The following is an 18,709-nucleotide window of genomic DNA, read 5'->3' on the forward strand; positions in this document are numbered from 1 at the left end:
CCAAGACAGTCATGTTTGAACCTTCAGTGGATGTAAGCATGAGAAAAAATGGATGACTGACACATGCATTAATTGCCAAGAGTTTATTGTACATGTATGTAATTTTACCATCAGTACTTTCTGGCAAAAGCTCTTCTAGATAAAAGTGCTGAAGGATCCTTGAAACAGGATCTTAAGAGGGAAGGAAGGAAATGTGTTTATTTAATGATGCACTCAACACATTTTATTTCCGGTTATATGGCATCGGACATATGGTTAAGAACCACATAGATACTGAGGGAGGAAACCCGCTATCACCACTTCATGGGGTACTGATTTCGATTAGTAGCAAGGGATCTTTTATATGCAACATCCCACACACAGGATAGCACATAACATGGCCTTTGACGTGGTGCACTTGCTGGAGCGAGAAATAGCCCAATGGGCTTATTGACGGGAATTGATCCCAAACCGACCGCGCATCAAGTGAGCACTTTACCACTGGGCTACATCCCACCCCTCTTAAGACGGAAAACATAGGCCTGGAGTCCTTTTCAACGGATGGGCAAAATTCCAGGTTCATGGTTTGTTAATTTTATTATTAGTCATGTTGCCATTAGAAAAGTAATACCTATATCTTGCCTTTTGACTTAAGTCAAAGTGAATCAATAAAACAACTGTCGATCAATATAACATCTACACATACTGTATACAAACAGGTGTTCACAGCACACACACACAAAACATCATATAAAAACCAATTCTTCGCTTTTGAGTTGGCAGCAGATGATCACAATATATTTCAGCTAAATTGTAACACATTTATTCTCTCCATCGTCTCTCAGATGACCACAATATATTTCAGCTAAATCGTAACATTCATTCTCTCTCCATCTCTCTCTGTACCTTTTTCTCCCCCTCTCTCAGATGACCACAATATATTTCAGCTAAATCTCAACATATTCATTCTCTCTCTCTGTTTCTCTCTCCATCTCTCTCTTTTTCTCTCTCTCAGCAATGATTTCTCTACACTACTCCAGTTAAAACCAGATAATTCAAGTATCATGTTAACCGAAATGAGCTTACAGGAAAATATATTAAAAACTATTTGATTTATAATAATTGATATTTTAGACCTGAATCATAATATGAAATTTGTAGTTTTCAATGTATACATAAAGAATATTAGTAGGTATCAAAGATCAAATCAGCAATGTTCGCAGCGTTTATCATGGTGACCACAGCGAGGTACAAAGTCCAATAAATCAAATCCTATGTAAATTCATTTATATTGCAACTAATTTTATGACTGATCAGTTAGTGCAACCAATGTCTGAGGATGAAGTTCCATCAACACAAAAATAAAGTGATTCCATTTTTACACTCTCAGCAGACAAGAGCAGCACATCATTTTGATGCACAAGTTATATTTATATAATTTAACCACAGTTAATGTCACAAGGTATGACCATTCAGTTTACAATGCTGATTAAGATTATCTTTGCGATTAAAAGTTTGTCCACACGTTTTGCATGAGAAAACAATTCTCTCATGGACACTTTTCCTGTGGCGTACAAGGTTGTGGAAGAACGTGAAGCTCTTGTTACAAATCGCACAAACATGACAATATGGATACGTTTTGGATGTAAGTGCATTTTTCTTGGAATGTCCAGGCAATCTGAAAACAAAATAAAATTGTCGATATCATTAAAAATTTGGCTGTAATTAGCTTGCAAAATAATGTGTAATTCACACACATGCATGTAAGAACCAAATGAACATACCATGGGTAACGAGTGAGACACATCAATTTCAACTAGACGTAGTATTTCAGTCATACTTAAATGTCTATTAAATTTGCGACAAAACAATTTACTCTCTACAACACACTGTAAAACACCTGTTGCAAATCAAGCATTTGGATCAGCTGAGCTTATGATGTACCCAGCAAACGTCTATGTAAGATGTTTGTTTTTCAAGTATTCAACAAACTTCCTCAACTAAACTGCATCTAATGGAGGAATAATATGATCACCATGTTGATATTCAGGTCTGAAACTTGTGTCAATGATAGTTTGGATCATGCGTTACTTGCACTTTAAGTCTAGTTTTCAATTCACACATCAAAAAATGGGTTACCTGAATTAGTCTTTGCATAACCCATGAATGATTATATCTATTTTCAATTCTTGGGGCCCCAAGATTGAAAAAAGGAAATAAATTATATATATAAATTTCCTACTCAAATGAATGTTTAATTTTTTTTTTTTAATTTACCATAACAAGTCCTACTACTGCATTACTATTTAAATTAATTAAGACAATATTATTTTTGTTACTTTCACCTCAACAATTGTTTGCACCTGCAGTCTACCAAAACAGAAACAAACAGCACTACCCAAAACAATATAATGTGAATATAACAGCAGACAGCTGTAAGCTATAAGGTATTCTGTCATTTTTCCATTATAAGATCTTTGTTTTGATTTGTGTTCAGCAACAAGTTACCACATACTGACAGTATTTCAGATGCTCTAATGTAATCAACTTCAACAATAACAACAAAACACAACATTTTATAATTTATTTACAGTAGCATTTTCAATATGGGATGTTTCAGGTACGTTCACAATATTTGGGAGTCCCCACCATATCCACACATGGAAACTATTATATATATATATATAAAAAGTAGTTTGTAATTTGTTACAATAAAGGATCAACACATTTTACAGTAAGGCCAAGTAAAAAAATTTGTTTGGTTCCTGTTACATGCCAAAAACAAATAGGGTAGGTAGTTAGGGAAAACTTCTTTTTTTTCAACCCATTTTCGAGCTAATATTTCCTGAATAGTATAGCAGATTAATATATTAAAAGCTCTTTCTTTGTGTTACAGTGTAACTGACAATACATACTCTAATGAGAATCATTAATTATTCTCTAATGAGAATCATTAATTATTTTCTATAAAAAAAACCCATGTCGAAACCTAGTCAAACCACAATCGGTATTAATGTAAACTCCACCCAAGTCTAATACTACACGGTAAGGTTATAAACTACGATAACACTAAAATAACACTATAATTTGTTCATTGGAAAAAAGTTTTAATATCAAAGGTCTGATCCACAACATGGTTACACACCCTCACAACTACAGCAACAACACTGATCTTCCCGGCCTATTTCTTTGCCAGTATTGCAGTAACAAAATGTACATCATGAACACAACGAAGATATCAATAAAAATTAACAAAATAAGTTAACAAAAAGATCTCCATACTAACTATCCTCATAGCAGAGATATCAAAAGAAAACAACTATTTTCAGGAAAACAGTTTCCTTTTTGGTCGTCCATAAGGACACTGCACAGTATCTTTGCACTGTTGACAGAGGTAAAACAGGTTTGTATTTTTGCTTTTAAAGGTCTGATCCACAACATGGTTACACCCCGTCACAACTACAGCACTGCAGACGCTATTAAATGTGAAAAGAGTTGTCATTTCTTAAAGTTTTGGGTACTCTTTATGTTTAACATTGAATTGTAACTCGGTATTTCTAGAAGTTCGATTACGTTTTAGGGAATTCCCCTACCAAAATAGACTGGAAATTTTTATCATTCTGCTTTTTAACAGTAATCTAGCGTAACATTTTGAAGATTGGATTCACAAGTTCCGAATGAGTACGAGAACACGTCCGAGAGCATGTGGTGTCAATGGCGTCTTCCATTTACAGAGTAGAATGTCAAAAATGTGCTCATTCAAATCAAATAATATTACACATGTATTTAAATCAATTTCCAATGAAACGACATTCAAGGAATCGGAACACCTCGTCACATTCCGCTACGCTTATATTTCGTGGAAATGTACGAGGAGTTCCGAATGGCTCTCGGAAGCTTTTCATTTGAAACTCTTCGGAAGTAAAATTGCGCGAAGTGTTCCGGGTCTTCTGGCAATGAGATCTTGGACTGACAGATCTCGTGGCATCTCTCTGCAGTTGTTGTTTTTAAGAGTCGACAAAAATTAGGATGGATATTAAAGGGACATACCCTAGTTTTTAAACACTAACGCGTATTTTTTTACTATTATAACCGTTTTTGATAACTTAAATCATACTTTACTTAGATTTTATTGTTTAGATTATCAATAGACGTACATTTGAATTGCTTTTGGTCATCCTGGTGTTTTTAATATCACAAATGGCATTTCTCATATTTTTAAAAACGCACGTGCGTCTGAGAAGTAACAGTTATGGAGTGGCGTTTTAGTCTATTTTTCGAGGGTAATTCACCATTTCACAGACTCATGCTTCACTCAATTGTAACTCTATCCAAACGTGTTACAGGTATGTAGATTAACTAAACTTAGTGTTAATTTTTACGGGTTGAAACTAGGGTATGTCCCTTTAATGGATTATTAAATAAAACAGGTGGGAAAAAAAAAGGGGGGGGGGGGGAGAGAGGTAGGTTAAAAAAAGTTTAGGGTCAGCACAAAAAATCTAGGGACGGTCAGGTAACCGGAACCAAACAATTTTTTTTACTACGCCTAATACAAAGATTCAAAAATAAACACATTAAAAATACAATCTACAATGAAGATCACATTTCAGTATGTTTTGTTCCTTTTCATGTTGAGATCATCTAACAGAAATAGAGGATAATAAACAAGTTACCAGTTATTATCAAATTTATGTCCCAAATGAAATAATTTTCAGCTGTCATGAGCTTTAGTGAGTAACAAATGAAAATTATTTCATGATGGACATAAATTTGATAGCTTGTACCGAGTTTGTTACCGTATTCTATTTATTACCTCAGCTATTTTGTCTCTAAAAGCCTTTATTTTCGACACACATGCACATACATGTATCGAAACGATGTAAACCAGTTTACACACTTTTATGAGTATTGCTATAACTTTGTTATTTAATCACGTTCATACATAATTTTCAAAAACAAAAGTTCTCTTTATTTTGCTAAAAATTCTATAATGAACTGCATTAAAATCACATAGTTAAATTTAACACCAAAAACAGATAGCCGTAAATGCAAACTCTTTAAACTACATGACGTCATTTTGTGTTTGCCAAATCGTGATGATGTCATATTTAGTACTGACAAGGTCACTGGTGTCAAATCATTGTTCGTTAGACCAATGCAGAATATTTCTCACTGAGAAAATATGGAAAATATTTTCCCTGTTATGAGTGACTGCTGGTGTAATAAAGGTAGATAGATAGGTGTCCACTGAGTTAGCTATAATCAATTAAACAATAGCAATTACTAAATAAATAACCAAACATCTAAACATCTGAACATAACATCTGGCTATGTTGATATTTTATTTTTGCAATCAAAAGACAATGCTTTGTGACCATCTCTTACCATAAATACGAAGGACAAAAAAACAGCAATTCCACTGAAATTAGGAGCCCAACAATTCCAACTTTCCAAGCACTGATATAGCCATTTTAGATGAGACATTAACACACTATATACAGTACATTCACTCATTCACATTTCCTGCCATTTTAGTAATAGAACACGGATCGAGACTTGTCTTGATAATGGCCATTTTAGTTTTTACATGACAGGACTATAGCTCTTGGTAATCAGAAAATTCTGCTAAATTATTTTTCAACAAGATATTAATCGTTAGACAATTATTTGTTTCTCCAAATCAAAATAAAGTTTGTTAACTGTTCTCAAAATTCGCAATTGGTGAATTTGGAGAGTGGCAGAGCTAGCCCTGCATGAGAGATACCTGGACGTTTTTAGTTGAAAATGTGGAGGTTTTTGGGCGAGTATTTTCGCTTGAAAACAATGGCGGAGAGTTGCGGTAATTCTCAGGAATTGCTAGCTATTTGTAACAGTCAATTTGATAATAAATTTGACCCTTTTACCAACAACGAAAATCATAAAATATTGGGATGTGAATCATTGTTTCCAAAAACAATTCTGGTAAGAAAAACAGTTATTGGGAACAATGCCATAAATACTGGCCATCTAGACACAAATGTGTGTCAGTAAATGCAACTTTATAAACCATTTTCCTTAAATACAGCAGTAAGTACTACATGTATAGTCAGTCTTATTCAGTCTTTCATTCAGTCATTAAATTCTTGATATATCTATTATCAAATGTTTGAGATCCAACAGCCGATGATTAATAAATCAAAGTGCTCTAGAAGCGTTGTTAAACAAAATAAAGTGAAACAAACTAAAAAAATAATGAACCAATGCTAGAACAATTCTGTTTCACAATCCAGCAAAGCACAAACAGTAGTCAGACGTAACAGTCCGATTAGGATTAGGATACTATTAAAGTGCCTGTATCCAAAAGATCTTCAGGCACCAACAGTCTGAAAACATACCACAGGGAACATTTCATTCAGTATCACAAGGTTCAGAGATCACAACACTATTCTGTAACATTAAATACTATTTCAGTAGTTGCTAATCAATTTGGGGTTTTTTACTGATAGCAAATGTTGCTAATGTTCCTGCACTATCAACAACAATACAGAATACTGGTGTCACCATGACTACCATCCTGTACCAAATCGTCCGTTCTAGTTCCAATAACATCACTTTCACCATTACGTGCAATGCACTAATGTCACCATGACTACCATCCTGTACCAAATCGTCTGTTCTAGTTCCAATAACATCACTTTCATCATCATCCGTAATGCACCAGTGTCACCATGACTACCATCCTGTACTAAATCCTCCATTCTGGTGACACTAACATCACTTTCACCATCATCCGTAACACACCAGTGTCACCATGACTACCATCCTGTGCCAAATCCTCCATTCTGGTGATAACTGCATCACTTTCACCATCATGCATAATGCCCATGAGCCTTCATGTGTGAATTCAGTGCATACATCCGACTAAACTGTTGGCAGCACACCTTGCATGCATATCGCTTCTGCTCGTGAATGCTCTTGTGATGCCGTATCAAGTTGGTGCGGTAGGTAAAGGCCCGGCCACACAAACTGCACACAAACGACATACCACTGATCAATATATCAGTGCTGCTCAATTTAGTGAAGTTGGGGCTTTTCTCCATTCTGAAATGGAAGGAAAAAAAGTTTCAAGGAAAATACTCTACCTAACTTCAAAAAAAAAAATTAAGAGAGTGATGTAATCCAAAATTAAATATTCTACACACATACCAAACACAGTATATGTTCCAATACATTAAAAAGAACTACAAAAAAGATGAAGCAAGCTGAACCAAAAAAAAATTAAAAAAGAAAGAAAGAAAGAAAGAAGCCCAATCCAATGTATTACTAACAGCATCTCACCACTAATTGCAATCACTGGTCACTTTAAGACAAAAGTACACCCAATAAATGTAACATATTGCTGATCATGTAAAGCAAGAATTCTGATGACAATTGTACTTTTCCTTTTAAATATGGGTTCCACGTATTTGTCTGTTGCAAGCAATATTTTGGTCATTGGCATTTGAAATGGCCATCTGCACCCCTTCATTAATGAAATAAAGCATTCTGCACTTAACTGGATACTGTAATCAAAGCTCAAATTATTACCAACAGAAAACCTTTTGAAATTTCAGCCAGTAGCTTTTAAGACCATGTACATCAATTAGTTAAACCAGGTAGATGAAAGTTAAAGCGTAATGATGCTTACAAGTACAGTAAACCATGGCAACTTCATATATTAAGATGATTTCTTGTGAACTGCATAATGCAGGTGCAAGCCTCTCTTGGATTTAAACATCTTAAGGCATATTTCACATATGGACACTGTGGAAGATGCTTTCTCATTACAAACATCTCTGCTAATATGGTAATCCAAATTTTTCTTGTAGGTAAACTCTTTGCCACATGCTTCACACTTGAATCTTTTGTTAGCTGTATGGCAGGCACTCATGTGTCCTTGTAAGTGGTTATTGGAGGTAAACATTCGGCCACATTCAGGGCACACGTATCTCCCTAGTCCTGCATGTTTAATTAATGTGTGTCTCTGGAGGGAGTAGGGGGAGGCAAAATGTCTCCCGCATTCGTCACACAAATTCTCCCTACTGAAAAAAGAAGAAAAAAAAAGACCTTAGTTATATACTTTCAAGAATGTTTTAATTTTTAGTTCTTAACCGACATCATAAAATGCCCCAAAAAAAATGCCCCAAAAATATGAAGTCAGAAGAAGAAGAAGAAAAATTCAGTTTTGGGGAAATACAATTAAAGACTACTCCCCAGAACTATGATCATTAAATATTTAGATCTCCTAACTGTACCACTATTAGTTAATATATTATCCAGGCACAGCTTTTGAATGCAGTATCAAAATAATCCATCATTTCTTCACTTGATTTAGACATTCTAAGATAAGAATGCAGCAAGGACACACTAACATCAAGTTTCTTCCACTTGTTCTATGTGGAACTTTAGTTATATCCATAACCTTCTGGGTATTTCAGCATACAACACAGTTGGCATTTCAGCATATGACAATGCTTTCTACTTTCTTCACAATCTGTCTTTTATGGGTCACAATGCAACTATGAACAACTTGACACATTTTTCCAAGGCTACTGGATCCGAAACCAGAATTACTTTTAATTTATTAATAAAGAAATCCTTTGTTCCATTTTGTCTGTCAGAGTCGGTCTTTTCTATGAAAATTTGTTTCCCTTTCCTTTTCTTCAGTTATGTTTTCTTCTCTTTTTTTTTCAAAGCAATACCTCTGTCTTACAAATATTTTCATTTCATTTGTTTTCTTATTCCTTTAGTTTATTTCCTTTTCTATTCCTCTCTCTTTGTTTCAAGTTTATGTGCTCCCTTCTCTCTATGGCCCATTGTGCGGGTTTCTCTTTAGCCAATTCTGCTTTTAGTTCACTGCGAGCAGCTTGTGCTCTTGTCTTCTGTTTCAACAAATATATGTTGTATTTAGCTGGACATTTTGCTTTCAGTTTTTTCCTGTTGACAGATGATCGAGAAACCATGCTACAATACATATAAAGAAAAATGTATATTCCCACTACACCAAAAAAATAAAAAAGAAGAAGAAAGGAAACAAATAAAAATAAACAGAATAGCAGATTCTTAGGTCTTTATTGGTACTCTATCTTCCATCAGCAATTTTGAAATTTAAAACATACCACTGTAAATTATATTGCAAAATAAAATGTTTTCTAAAATGACAAGGACTGTCGTATCTGGCTTAGATTTAAGTATGCAGGGTACGATATTCAAAGCAAATTGTTGTTTTGTTGTTGGCAAGATTCTTGTATGAAGTCCTTCAAACCTGGTGTAACTCTTTAAATTGCGAACATCCTCACAAACAATTTTCAATCTCCATTTGATTCTAGTGTTATTAAAATGCTCAACACTGTATGTACAAATATCCCCGAAACTGCATGTCTACTCGTTCAAACATGCAACAAATAACAATTTCAGTTTCATGACACTCTCAACAATCAGAATGAAAAACATCTTGAAACATGGGCATACTAACCGTTAACGTTGTGTAGTCATACATACAAATTGGTATGGATTGTATTAGTTAAAACACTTTGGCCACGTGAGATACAGGTACAGGTGGTCCCTATCGACCTCAGATGATAATGTCAATACCAGTTAACAAAGATTAACACAATATATTTGTCATCCTGCCATGGGTTAAAAAATCTTCAAGCCATGTCATGGATTCCAGAAAATAATGCCACTGTCATGTTATGCAAATGTCTGCGTGTTAAAATAAAGATATTACTGAACTAATGCTCTCCACATACATGCAATCCAAATGTTGTATCTTGCTGACTGTTAAATACACTGATAAGGAACTATTAAAACACTCCACTCATATGTTGTTGTCATACACACTTTAAAAGGCACATGTAATTGTGTATGAAAGTCACCTGTTGACTATCACTGCTCATACACAGGTTATTCACAACACGAGTATGAGATCTTAGTGAAAATGTTATCAGACCTGAATATTTTTTTATATCATACATCATTTTAACATTGTAAAGTGTTGTTTGCCATCAAAATAAGCAAACAAAATTTATAAAGAAAGTTGACTTAGAATACTCAATGTCGCCGGTAAAATCCAATATGCGACTGTAAAAACAGCATGACAATCTACAAATGGTTAAATACAACATAGTTCTAGTTTCTACCTTCTTCAATTTAATATCTGGACACTGGCATTAATGGAAAATACAAAATTGAAAATTGTCAATAAAATAACTTCAGCTTCATGAATAATATTAATCAAGCTTGCATTGTAATACAATGTACCACTGACTGGAACTAGAAATATCCCAAATGAGTCCACCAATGGGGATCAGCAGGAAAAAGCAGGATTTGTGTTTATTTTAATTGGGGGAACAAACAGAAGTCTTGCTAAAACTCAGGATCAGGATACAAGGTAATATTGAAAGTCTTCTCCATCCACTGGCATATTATGATTTAAGTTGATTTCACTGGAAACAAACTCCCATGCACAAAGATAAAGTCCCTAAAATAATTTGCTTCAGTTCAAACATTGCTTAATTTAGTTAGTCACTGAAGATTCTCATTTCTGAAAACAAGAAATTCTATTTTTGTCCATTTTGTTATTGATCAACTAAACAGGTCAATCATTTTTTTTTTATTACATAAAGAGAATATATCTGTATTGGTTGAAAACCAGTCACATGACCTTCCATAAATAGTGATATTGCCCTCAGTCGGTGCCGCCAGTCTAGGAGATTTAACGAATGAAAACAAAGAGGAAAAAAAATTCTATCCAATTAATGAGAAGGTAAACATAATGCAAAGTCAACTGCTAATTTTAATGTAAAAAAGCATAAACTTTGACAAAATGTTTTGCTGCCCTTCAAGGCTTCAACAAGATGATAACCACCTTTATTCATACTGAGTTTAATTCTGCAAATACCACAAAAACAAGGTAAGTACTTTTTTTAAGGAGTATCTCTCAGATTTAGAAATGTACACGATGTACACCAAAACGCAGATGGATTCACTGGCACTCCCTGGTTTTTATGTTACAAATAAAGAATGCATTTGGAGGTTATGTTACAAATAAAGAATGCATTTGGAGGTAATCAGTGAGTAACTGTTAAGGGTAAATGTATGTTTAGATTTATCACATTTTGTTTTTTACTTTGTTATTAATATGATTTTGATACTCTTGCTAGTCATAGTGCCTCTAATTTAATGTTTCTCTTGGTAATGTTTCAACTGTTTATTTCCGCATTCCCTGCTTGTTATCCAATGTCATAGAATTATGTGACATCATTATTTCTCATCAGCTAGAATGCATTTTGCAGGAAATTATAAGCAATGGTGCATTTCGATTCTGATAAACAAAAAAGGAATGTACGAGTCTTATAGATGTCATTATGACACTGCTTAAGAAACTGAATATAAGAAGATTCCTTGCACATGTTCATTTAGCGATGTGTTTGCTTTTTTAAATTAAAATTAATAATGTATACTTTTCGTCAATGAATGAATGAATGAAAGGTTAGATCAACACTCTTTCTTGTAAGTATCAAGACAATGGGCGTCGTACTGGCTTTAAGTCATAGATGTTAGTTCTTGGAGATCCAGATCACAAACAATTAAATGACTGTTTGTTTTCAAACATCAGTGAAAAATTAAAAAGGCTAGTATTGCCTTTCATCGGTATATCCAAGGTGAAATTATTTTTTAACACAACTGAAACACTCTAAATACAGTGCAGATTTTATACCAACATTTGAAAATCAACACGACTATTCACACACAGATAAATATAGGTCAAAAGTATACAGTACAGATTATATAGTATTCATACCTGACAAGTGAAAGGTCAGGGGTTTCAAAATGGAGCACAAGTAGCAATTTTCATTTCCTGTGACAAAAAAACCTTAATTTGGGGGAGTCCATTCTTTCTACCATGAAGGCAGTTGGTGGTGAATGTTTTTACTCCATACAAATGTCTAATTTGCTCCTTTGTCATGCTGAGGTTTAATCTTGGTCAACTTGATCACATAAATCCTTGTCGTTTCACCGAATTACATGCAGGTATGGATGGAATTACACAGTGGATTCAAGAGAAAGACTTACCAGTGTCAAATACACAACAATTAAAACATCTTTCAGTTAAGTTGGCAGTAAATAGTCCTGAATATTCAGTCACTAACTATACAAAATTCAATATCTAGAACACACACAAGGTCTGCTGTCAAATATGTAAACCAGTTTTACTGAACCAATAACATGTACAAAAATTGTATTTGACCCCCCTCAAAAAAGTCGAGAAAACTTGGAAGGTTTTGAAAAAAAAGAGAAGTTAATTGCGGCCATTTCAACATTTACGAAGGACAGGAAATGGTTTTTTGGGCAACTCACAAAAATGAAAGGTTTCAACAAAAATCCCCAATAATTTTCTCTAAAATAAAATGTGCTATACTGTCTTGTTTTTTTTTATTGCAATTTCTATAGATCTTGTATGCCTGTTTCAAATTATTGGCATGTACTCTGGTAAAATAACAATTTACTGGTCAATTTTATAACTGATTGTTGTGTGCTTTCCATATTAAATATTGTATAGATAGGTGTAGTACAATTCCTCTATACATAAAACATATCAGAAAAATATTAAGACTTCATGTGAATCAAAAACAAATTAAAATTGTTTAAAGAGACTGTCACATGACCACTGTTTAAAGAGAGTTTGTTGCCATTTTAACATGTGTCCGACTTATTATTACATACTAAAAATAGTATCTTGTTTAGAATATTAATGGTGTTTCTTGTCGTCCTAATGTTCGTATGTAGCCCAAACTTTGGTCTCCCAAATATTCTGTAGGGAATAAATGAAATCTGACCTAGTAAAAATACTAGGATGATTAAAAACACATTTAATACATAACCACTGATGTTTCATGCAGGAAAAATGTATTTAATATACAACTGAAGTCATTAAAACATCTGTTAGTGGCAACATTTTAACAACAACAAACTCAGGACTGTCCCTTTATTTTTATTTATTACAAGAACCTGAAAAACAAATATATTTTCAGACAGTTTGAATTATTTTGTATGCATATAAAAGAATTTGTAGCTTGCCTACATTTAATATTGTCAATGGCATCATGCTTTAAATTCCTTAACATGTTTTCTTGTGCACAATTTGCCCAATCAACATCACATTGTTATCATCTGCTGGGATTTTTAAAAAAGGTTTTTCTTCATAAAACAGAAACATTTTCATCAACGAGAAAGTTTAAGCAGGAAAGTATCTTTAACCATTAATTTTCACTTCTTTTTTAAAATTCCTGAAACTGTTGGGTCCAGACTGACTTGTAGAAATAGAGATAAAATGAAAGACATTGAATTAATATTACCCTATATATTTTCATCTATAAGTCAAATTTTATTCACTGATTGTTTTTATATATAATTTTGGGATCGACTAATAAGAGGGCAAAAAAAAATCAGAATAAAATATTACTTTTTTCGAAATGATTTTGCAAGTTTTATTGTTGAATTATGCCCTGTATCTATACTCACAAACGTTAATTTTACAAATTTATTTTCTACAACTTATTATTTTGGCATTAGATCGGTTTTGGTTATAGCGAAAGACTTGTGATCTCATCCACAGCAGTCACACTTAATAGTTAAAATAACCATCACTAATTGCACGTGTAAACATTACTACCTACCTGTAGCCTATATTTATTCTAAAATCTGGTCACTGGCAGTAATTGTTGTTCAAAACAATCTTTTGTGCACAATGTCCATGATTAGCTTCATGAATATTAATGAGCTTTCACTGAAAATAGTTTACACTGGTCTCTGCAGTTCACTAGGGCAACAGGGACATACATCATTTGGTACGAAAAACAGTTTACTTTCCAAAACAGAGTTATTCTTCTTACATTGTTAATACTGCGGTTATACATGTGATTGTACTTTCAGTTTTACATTGGATATCATACGAAATATTGCAATGTCCCAAGGCAAAGTTTCAAAAATAATTTTCCTTTTGTTCAAATATCGTATATTGGTATTTATGGTTCTTATTTTCTGAAAGTAAGAAATACTCCAATATTTATAATTTGTTTTTAATGGGTCGACTTAACGGGTCAATAATAAAATTATGTTTTCAGGACTTGAAATTAGGACTTGACTAAATACGGCCAAAAAAAAAGTATTTTAAAATTTGTAATTAGTATTTATATGTGGTATTATTAGTTTGTAATTCTTAATGACAAACATTCACATGAAAGAAAGAAATAAATGTTTTATTTAACGATGCACTCAACACATTTTATTTACGGTTATATGGCGTCCGACGTTCACATGAAGTCTTAATTAAAATGCAATATTAAATATAGGCCTATTACTAACTATATTGTTAAAAAAAATTGCAACTATGTTTTTAAGTTGTCATGAGCAGAAACAAATAAAACATAACAAACTGAAGTTTATACTAAAATAAGACAATTATCTTTAAAATATAACAATTATGTTTGTGACAAATTAATAAATGGATAAAACAAGTTTCAATGTTATTTTGTATGTGAGATTGTGAAGAGGTTTTGGATTGTGTGGGTTTTTTTTTAATTCTTCTTTCTTTGATGATGAAACATTCAAACAAGAAGTTGAAATTACTCATTATGTTATCTAATAAATACAAAACAGAGATAAATGGAGACAATAACGTTGTATGTTACAAGCATGTTTGATATTCAAAATTGAAAAAACTCACTATTATAGGTCTGTGTCCTATGATTACAAGAACACATCAGTGACATCATGATCATGGTGATGGTAAACTGTGTTAAATTATGTGACTTTGCTGACATGCAACATGAGAAAAATAAAATATCTCTATAATTGAAACTATTTGGGGAAATCTGTTATGAAAAATGTCAAAACCAGGTAAGTTTGCAAGATTCTTTTCAGTGTTTCTGAAATGTTCAATGTTCAGTGAATGACAAATGTTTGAATAATGTCCAACCATCATACTATTCAACATGCTTGGATTACTGAAGCGCTTGGATTACTGAAGTTACCAACGGATGTAAAACTGAAAATGAACAATGTACAGTAGCCATTAAACTGTGGTTTGCGAAAAACTATTTTTGGCAAAGACGCAATTGCAATTTCTTGCAATTAAAAATGCTAGATATGAAAAAGTGGCTGATGAAGTGTTCAGGTATCAAATGGGGGGTTGTGTGAAATGTACCAATTGGTATAAAACCACCACAATTGGCAAATGCACAGTAAATTACTTATTACAGGTAGGATTCTAACATTTTATAAAGCACTGTTGTGAATTCATATATCAACTGCTACACCAGGACTTGGCCCACCAAAACATGAAAAGAACCACCCCAAAATCTACTTGTTAAAAAACTTTTTGTTATCAAAGTTGTATCAGGATACTTTTGATCAATTCTAATATTAACATTCACTAAATGACTTCAATCTACTAAGGAATCACTACCTTGTTGTATGCATACTGTTCAACTATAAAGTACTGAAATTAAATCTGCTATTGTTGTTAAAATGTAGGCTGCTCAATAATCTATTGATGCATGTCAATGCATATTAATGGAATATGCTGAATTAATCTGAAATATTAAAAATGTTCTGGGCCAGGGCAATAATAAGTAAACATTAGCTGGCATCATGTACTTGAATGTTTCATACATCTCAAATACGAAACATGACCTACGTAAGAACACAGTTGCAATTTTTTTTGTAATGTGAGACATCTATACTTCAAGCATCTTAAGGGGATTATGTTAAGAGGATTAAATAGAACGGAAGGAAATAGTTAAAATATGTTAACTGCATAACTGGCCTCGATGGTGTAGTAGTTAAGCTATTTGACCCGAGGTTTGTAAGTACTGGGTTGAACCACTCACATCGCATGATCAGTTCCCACCCAGAGTGAATCTAACAAACCAATGGGTAGGTGTAAGGCCACCAAACTGACTTCTGTCTCCCTATCCACTAACAACAAACCACTAACCCACTGTCCTGGATGGACAGCCCAGATAGTGGAGGTGTGCTCGAATCGTAACTGGACATAATCATGAAAATAAGTATAAATGAATTAAATGAAACGACTGTAGCATAACGCCTTTACAGCTGAAGCTGGTATCTGCTGGACATTTTGATTCTAGTTTATTTAACTTGTATAGGATTCCCAATAGTAACAACTGCAGACCATCATGATGAATAAACAGCAAATACATCAATAGCATTTTAAGATTATCATCTGCCATTTAAGAAAAGACCAAAATACAAACTTTGATACTATCTTTTAAAGTTACTGAATGGTATCTGTTTTTACACTTTTTCTGATGTTTTGCACACTTGTCAGGGTTTTTGCCAGAGGGTAAAATTACACCCCCCCAAAATCTTCAAAATTAATGGATATATTTTTAAATAGATGAAAGTAAAACAACTGCTGTTTACAATTTGTCTAAGCACGTAAAATGCAGTGTTCAATTTTAAAATATTCAAACCCATAACCACCTAGATTGTCTGTTGTTTTGAGCATGTACCCCCAAATTAGTTTTTGGCAGAAAGTCTGCCTGTGTAGTAGAAATAATTGACAACAATTTCTCAGTGCAGTCTGGGATTAGCTTGCTTTTTTAATGTATTCAGTATGTTTTTGTATATTGTCAGCTTAAAACACTAAGCAATTTTGCTTTAAAATCTTGAATGAGACTGGGTAACTGACAAAACAAGCTGAGATACTTTTGACTGGATCAACCCCATACCCTAATGAATGGAATTCTTTTGAATGCACTACAACAAATCACAAATGTTTTAGATTGCACATGTCTTTCATGGAAAATATAAATGCTGGTAGTCTGTGACTTTACTGGAAGATACTTTATGCCTTTTAAATACCTGCTTCAATTTTGCTGCATTCTGTTACTCTGAAACCTACATTTGTCACAAGAGCATAAACAGTTTCATTTAAGGTAGTCTGGTTCTTTTAGGTTTTGCCGTGAGTGCCGAATTTTAATAAAAATATATATTTCACTATCAATATTGTTTACTCTTTCTTAACCTTCTGACTACTGAAGGCGAAATATCTTGACCAACGTCATGCATACTGTAATTCATATTTCCCACCGTTTTGCAAATGTATCCGACTGGAAGTAATAAAACAACAGTAAATAGCTTTTATTACATACCTATTCAATCTTACTATAGACATTTGGTAAAGACATTTTGAAACAGTGTGATAAATTTATTTTGTATCACACATACGTGCGATCTGGACCGGAACTTTTAAATGGGGAATTCCCTTCTCTCTCTTTTTTTTACTACTACAGTTAGCACCTTTTATTTATTGACTTCATTATGATTTACAAATTACGTCACATCATATTTAAAACATTACATAAGGCTGATGCAAAGTAAGATTCTTAATGTTAAGTAAATCCATGAAAGGAGTTTAAATCATAGATTTAACAAATTATTGTTATGACGTTAAATGAAAAAAAAAGGTTTTTGTAAAACATAAAAAAGGTATGTAAAATACAAAACTTCATACGTTGTTTTAGCTTTCTATTTATTGCACTCGTTTATTTTGCGAAAGAACATACCACTTGACTGCTACGCGATCTCATGGTATATATTATGTTGCAAAATAAGCATGTGCAATACTGTATACGCAAATATTTTCGCGGCTAAAATAATTCGCGATCGGGCTTTCATTTTACATTTTCATGAGGAATTATTTTCGTGACTGTGTCCCCCGATAATAAAATCAAAATTAACCATATTTCATTTGCCACTCTTTTCAATGACGATTTCACGCACACACTTGGACATGCTGTCAGCGAGACGTCAATGTTGTATGTATGTCTGATAAGACATGTTATCGAAGGGACATGTACATGTGATACAGAAAATTGAAAAACGCAAATATCAGAAGAAATAACTTTTAATTATTGATGGTACCCACAAACTTCAATTCAAGGTTACAAAGAAAACAAACAAAACTGAGATTACGCAACAGACTTACACCCAACTGTGTGTCACTTCGATCAAATCCATGTCACCATGCAGGTTTACAGAACCACGTGACCTTGTGGATAATTTGGCGGTAAAGGCAAAGTGCATACAAAACTCGGTATAAATTTAACAGGTACATCTGACTACTGGTCTTTTGTATCCATGAAAATTATACCAAATCGGAAATAATTTCACACGTAATTAAATTCGCGGTGCTGTCAACGCGTTCACGATTTTCGCGGTATATTTTATTCGCGAAATTTTTTGCGTGTACTGTAAATAGGAAGTGAAAACAACGTATGTAAAGTTCTGTATATTTATTGAGACTAAAATGGCTGCTATATTTTTCAGGGTTTTTTAGTAATAAATACCTGGGAACAATGGCAGAACGTTGCAGTAATTTTTCAAGAATTGATAGCTAATCGTGTCAGTGAATTTGTTAATAAATTTGATCGTTTTACCAACAAACACAAATATGAAATTTTGGAATAGGAATCGTAGTTCACTTCTAAAAATAAATGTGGACAATAAAACACAGCTATAAATACTGAACATTTGGACACAAATGCGTACTTGTAAGTAAACACAACTTTTTTTTTTTTTTTGCGTAATTTTAAACATTAACTGCTCTAAAAAATAAAATTAACACTCGGGTGCGATTTTTGCTAAAATTAATCTAGTAGTCAGAAGGTTAAGGGAAGAA

At 33.2% G+C, this 18,709-nt stretch overlaps 1 protein-coding gene across 28 annotated transcripts in view; it reads right to left on the bottom strand.

Moving 5' to 3' along the window:
- The window catches only part of LOC121382870 (zinc finger and SCAN domain-containing protein 10-like), a 110,648-nt gene that overhangs the window by 81,644 nt on the left and 10,295 nt on the right, over nucleotides 1-18,709 (bottom strand). The window contains exon 5 of one of the 28 annotated variants that reach the window (XM_041512535.1): nucleotides 389-1,657. The exons of 25 other annotated variants lie outside the window; for them this stretch is intronic. In XM_041512535.1, the coding sequence (XP_041368469.1) occupies nucleotides 1,435-1,657 (223 nt within the window). In that variant the 3' untranslated portion in view covers nucleotides 389-1,434. Of the gene's footprint in view, nucleotides 1-388; nucleotides 1,658-4,878; nucleotides 7,060-12,986; nucleotides 13,012-18,709 lie in introns of those variants that run through there. 2 more of the 28 variants (XM_041512534.1, XM_041512541.1) reach the window with 2 other exon arrangements.

This window comes from Gigantopelta aegis, chromosome 10 (assembly GCF_016097555.1).
Source record: "Gigantopelta aegis isolate Gae_Host chromosome 10, Gae_host_genome, whole genome shotgun sequence".
Lineage (NCBI taxonomy): Eukaryota > Metazoa > Mollusca > Gastropoda > Neomphalida > Peltospiridae > Gigantopelta > Gigantopelta aegis.